Source organism: Neoarius graeffei, chromosome 26, assembly GCF_027579695.1.
Source record: "Neoarius graeffei isolate fNeoGra1 chromosome 26, fNeoGra1.pri, whole genome shotgun sequence".
Classification (NCBI taxonomy): Eukaryota; Metazoa; Chordata; class Actinopteri; order Siluriformes; family Ariidae; genus Neoarius; species Neoarius graeffei.
This window is the reverse complement of record NC_083594.1, coordinates 43,243,049-43,246,423: the sequence shown is the minus strand read 5'-3', so window position 1 is coordinate 43,246,423 and position 3,375 is coordinate 43,243,049. Positions and strand designations below refer to the sequence as shown.

Sequence of the window (3,375 nt, the reverse complement as noted above, 5' to 3'; positions counted from 1 at the left end):
CAATTTTGTTTCTGGTGTCCTTTGACAGCTCTTTGGTCTTGGCCATAGTGGAGTTTGGAGTGTGACTGTTTGAGGTTGTGGACAGGTGTCTTTTATACTGATAACGAGTTCAAACAGGTGCCATTAATACAGGTAACCAAAATAAGGTAATAAAACAGGTAATACAAAATAAGATTTAGTTTATAAAAATCACTTAATGTAGCTTATATCAGGAGTTTATTGAAGACGGGTCATTTTGACCCGGAGGACACGGGGTCAAAATGACCCGTCTTCAATAAACTCCTGATATAAACTACATTAAGTGATTTTTATAAACTAAATCTTATTTTGCTTTATGAAACAACTTATCATTCACCACAAATTGTGTAAATACCTGAGTTTTCACTCTTCACTTGGCAGAAAGACTGCATTTATTCAAGACACCACTCATTGCTATGACACTGCCAATTACATTTTTGTTTTACTCTAGGTGGAAATTAATATTTGTGTAGCATTTCTCTAGCTTAGAAATAATAGAAATGTACAAAAAATCCTTTTGAATGCATTTTATTCACCCCAATGGGTCAGTTATTCATTTTATTTTATTTTATTTATTTATTTTATGCTCGTGAAAGATCTGAGAAAAATTACCATACAACACAACTTAGTCAACTATTTAGCACATGTAGGGCAATATGCAAATGCATAGCTTTTGCAGATATATTTCTGACACCTGCAGCACACAGTATGTGTTTTACAGTCCTTCTTTGGAGGGCAGAACTGACATCTCTTCCTCTTATTTGCTCCAGCTGGGGCAGTGGCTGTGGTAGCTGGATCGTCAGGTGGATGAGGAAATCTGGAGGTTTGAATACCTTTCACAACTGCTGCGGAGGCGTCTGTACGGGGGACATGCTTCCTTCTTTCAATTAGTGGAGTTACAAGTGCCTTTCCTAACTGCTCCAGAAAGACCCTCCTCTTGTTCTGCTTATGAGGCATCCAGTTAGGGTTGATCTCTCTCCATATCACAAAGGCATTGTAGGAGGAAACATCAATGATGTTATGGAAAATGACCAGGGGCCAGCGGGCCGTCATCCTTCTGCAGCTGTATGTTCCAACCACCTTATCTAAGTTGTCCACACCTCCTTTGTTGCTGTTGTAGTCGAGGATAATGGCTGGCTTCCTGTCCGCACGGTCACTAATGGAAGCATCTCTGTGCAGTGTGCTCAGAAGTACGACATTCTTGTTTTTCTTTGGGAGGTAGGACACTAGAGTGGTGGTGGGTGTGAAGGCAAACTTTGATGAGAAGACCTCTCTCTCCTTTGATGCAAGCAGTGCAGGCGGGAGCTCAGGCTTATTCTTCCGAACTGTGCCAACCATGGTGATCTTCCGTTTCAGGAGCTGCTGTCCGAGTTCATAGGAGGTAAAGAAATTGTCACATGTGACATTGTGACCCCTCAGTCCCTCTGTCATATCAAGGACAACTCGCATCCCCTGGTTCTTCTCTGGGCCTCCACTGGTCGGCTTCCCAGTGTAGACTTGCATCTTCCAAGCGTAGCTCGATTTGGCATCACAAGCCACCCATAACTTGATCCCATATCTTGCTGGCTTGCTGGGCATATACTGCCGGAAGGGACAACGACCTTTCAACAAAACAGATTAGCATCAGTAATTAGTATCAGTGTCACAGAAAACAGTCATAGAAATCAATAGTGAAAATCACATTTTTTATTACAAATATGAAAGCAAATATGAAAGTTACCTCTGAATGGAACCAGTTGCTCATCCACTGTTACATCAGGCCCTGGGTTGTAGAGGTAGGGAAGCCGCTCCACCCACTTGTCCCAGACCTCTCTTATTGCAGCAAGTTTGTCAGCCACACGTCTTGCAGGTCTTAACTCATGGTTATCAAATTGTAGCATTCTTGAGTAGGTGTAGAAGAGCTTGAGTGGCATTGTGGCACGGAAAATTGGCCTTCCATTCTCTGCATCCCATAGACTTGCTGCAGCCTCACCGCGGGACCTGTATACTCCTGCTAAGATTAGCAGCCCTAAGTAGGCATGCAAGTCAGTCTCATCCATCCGTTTCCAGCTGTCTCCATATTTGCGAAAACCCTCCAGATTTGTCATCTCCAGGATAATTTTTTCAATTGCTGGTGTGATAAACAAGTGGAACGTTGAGACAAGGTCATGGGTATTTGAAACAGCATATCTTGTGGGTCCTGGGGTCATCCTTATGATATTTTGCTCTGCCACCTTGCCATCTGGGGCATACGCTGCCGAGGACCATGCTATATTGCTGTTTTTTGAAAGGAAAATCTCCCTTTCCGCTTCAGGGATGTCTTCTTCTTCTGAAGATGATTCATGATGCTCTGGGTTGTATTCCTCTCCATCTTCTTCTTCTGAGACATCTTCCACTTCCTCTTCTGAATCAGAAACTTGTTGGACATCTGAAAAAATTAGCTCGAGTGTCTGTTCAACATTATACCGTGCACTCATGGCTTCAGCAGAGAGAGTGTTTGGGGTAGTGTCATCTGAAGCACCTTTATAGCACAGGAGCAATATTGATACAATTGTATCAGATCACAGGCAGTGCAGTACACGGGAAAGTCAGCTTTAGAACATTCTCGCATTTTGTGGGAACGTCCAGGCTTAGGGGGCATAGGTGGAATAGTTTATATATTTTTTGTAATTGCCCTCCTGTATGTGCTTGTTGTTATTTCTTTGATTTTATTTTTTGTCCTCATTTATCATTTACACTGCTTTTATATACACTCACCGGCCACTTTATTAGGTACACCTGTCCAACTGCTCGTTAACACTTAATTTCTAATCAGCCAATCACATGGCGGCAACTCAGTGCATTTAGGCATGTAGACATGGTCAAGACAATCTCCTGCAGTTCAAACCGAGCATCAGTATGGGGAAGAAAGGTGATTTGAGTGACTTTGAACGTGGCATGGTTGTTGGTGCCAGAAGGGCTGGTCTGAGTATTTTAGAAACTGTTGATCTACTGGGATTTTCACGCACAACCATCTCTAGGGTTTACAGAGAATGGTCCGAAAAAGAAAAAATATCCAGTGAGCGGCAGTTCTGTGGGCGGAAATGCCTTGTTGATGCCAGAGGTCAGAGGAGAATGGCCAGACTGGTTCGAGCTGATAGAAAGGCAACAGTGACTCAAATAACCACCCGTTACAACCAAGGTAGGCAGAAGAGCATCTCTGAACGCACAGTACGTCGAACTTTGAGGCAGATGGGCTACAGCAGCAGAAGACCACGCCGGGTGCCACTCCTTTCAGCTAAGAACAGGAAACTGAGGCTACAATTTGCACAAGCTCATTGAAATTGGACAATAGAAGATTGGAAAAACGTTGCCTGGTCTGATGAGTCTCGATTTCTG

At 43.2% G+C, this 3,375-nt stretch overlaps 1 protein-coding gene across 1 annotated transcript; it reads right to left on the bottom strand.

The window, feature by feature from the left end:
* Nucleotides 1-587: 587 nt before the first annotated feature.
* LOC132874607 (piggyBac transposable element-derived protein 4-like) lies at nt 588-2,809 on the bottom strand. The gene is made up of 2 exons (XM_060910919.1): nt 1,739-2,809; nt 588-1,619 (listed from the first exon to the last, which is right to left on the bottom strand). Exons 1-2 carry the CDS (start codon nt 2,472-2,474, stop codon nt 652-654), a joined length of 1,704 nt encoding a protein of 567 aa, XP_060766902.1. The 5' UTR covers nt 2,475-2,809; the 3' UTR covers nt 588-651.
* Between the last annotated feature and the right edge of the window lie 566 nt (nt 2,810-3,375).

Bases quoted from the DNA above. Each gene is read 5' to 3' on its own strand.
- LOC132874607 (XM_060910919.1), bottom strand. From the start codon at position 2,474: ATGAGTGCACGGTATAATGTTGAACAGACACTCGAGCTAATTTTTTCA. The intron at 1,620-1,738 runs GTAACTTTCATA...TTTTGTTGAAAG, and splicing joins GCAACTGGTTCCATTCAGAG to GTCGTTGTCCCTTCCGGCAG.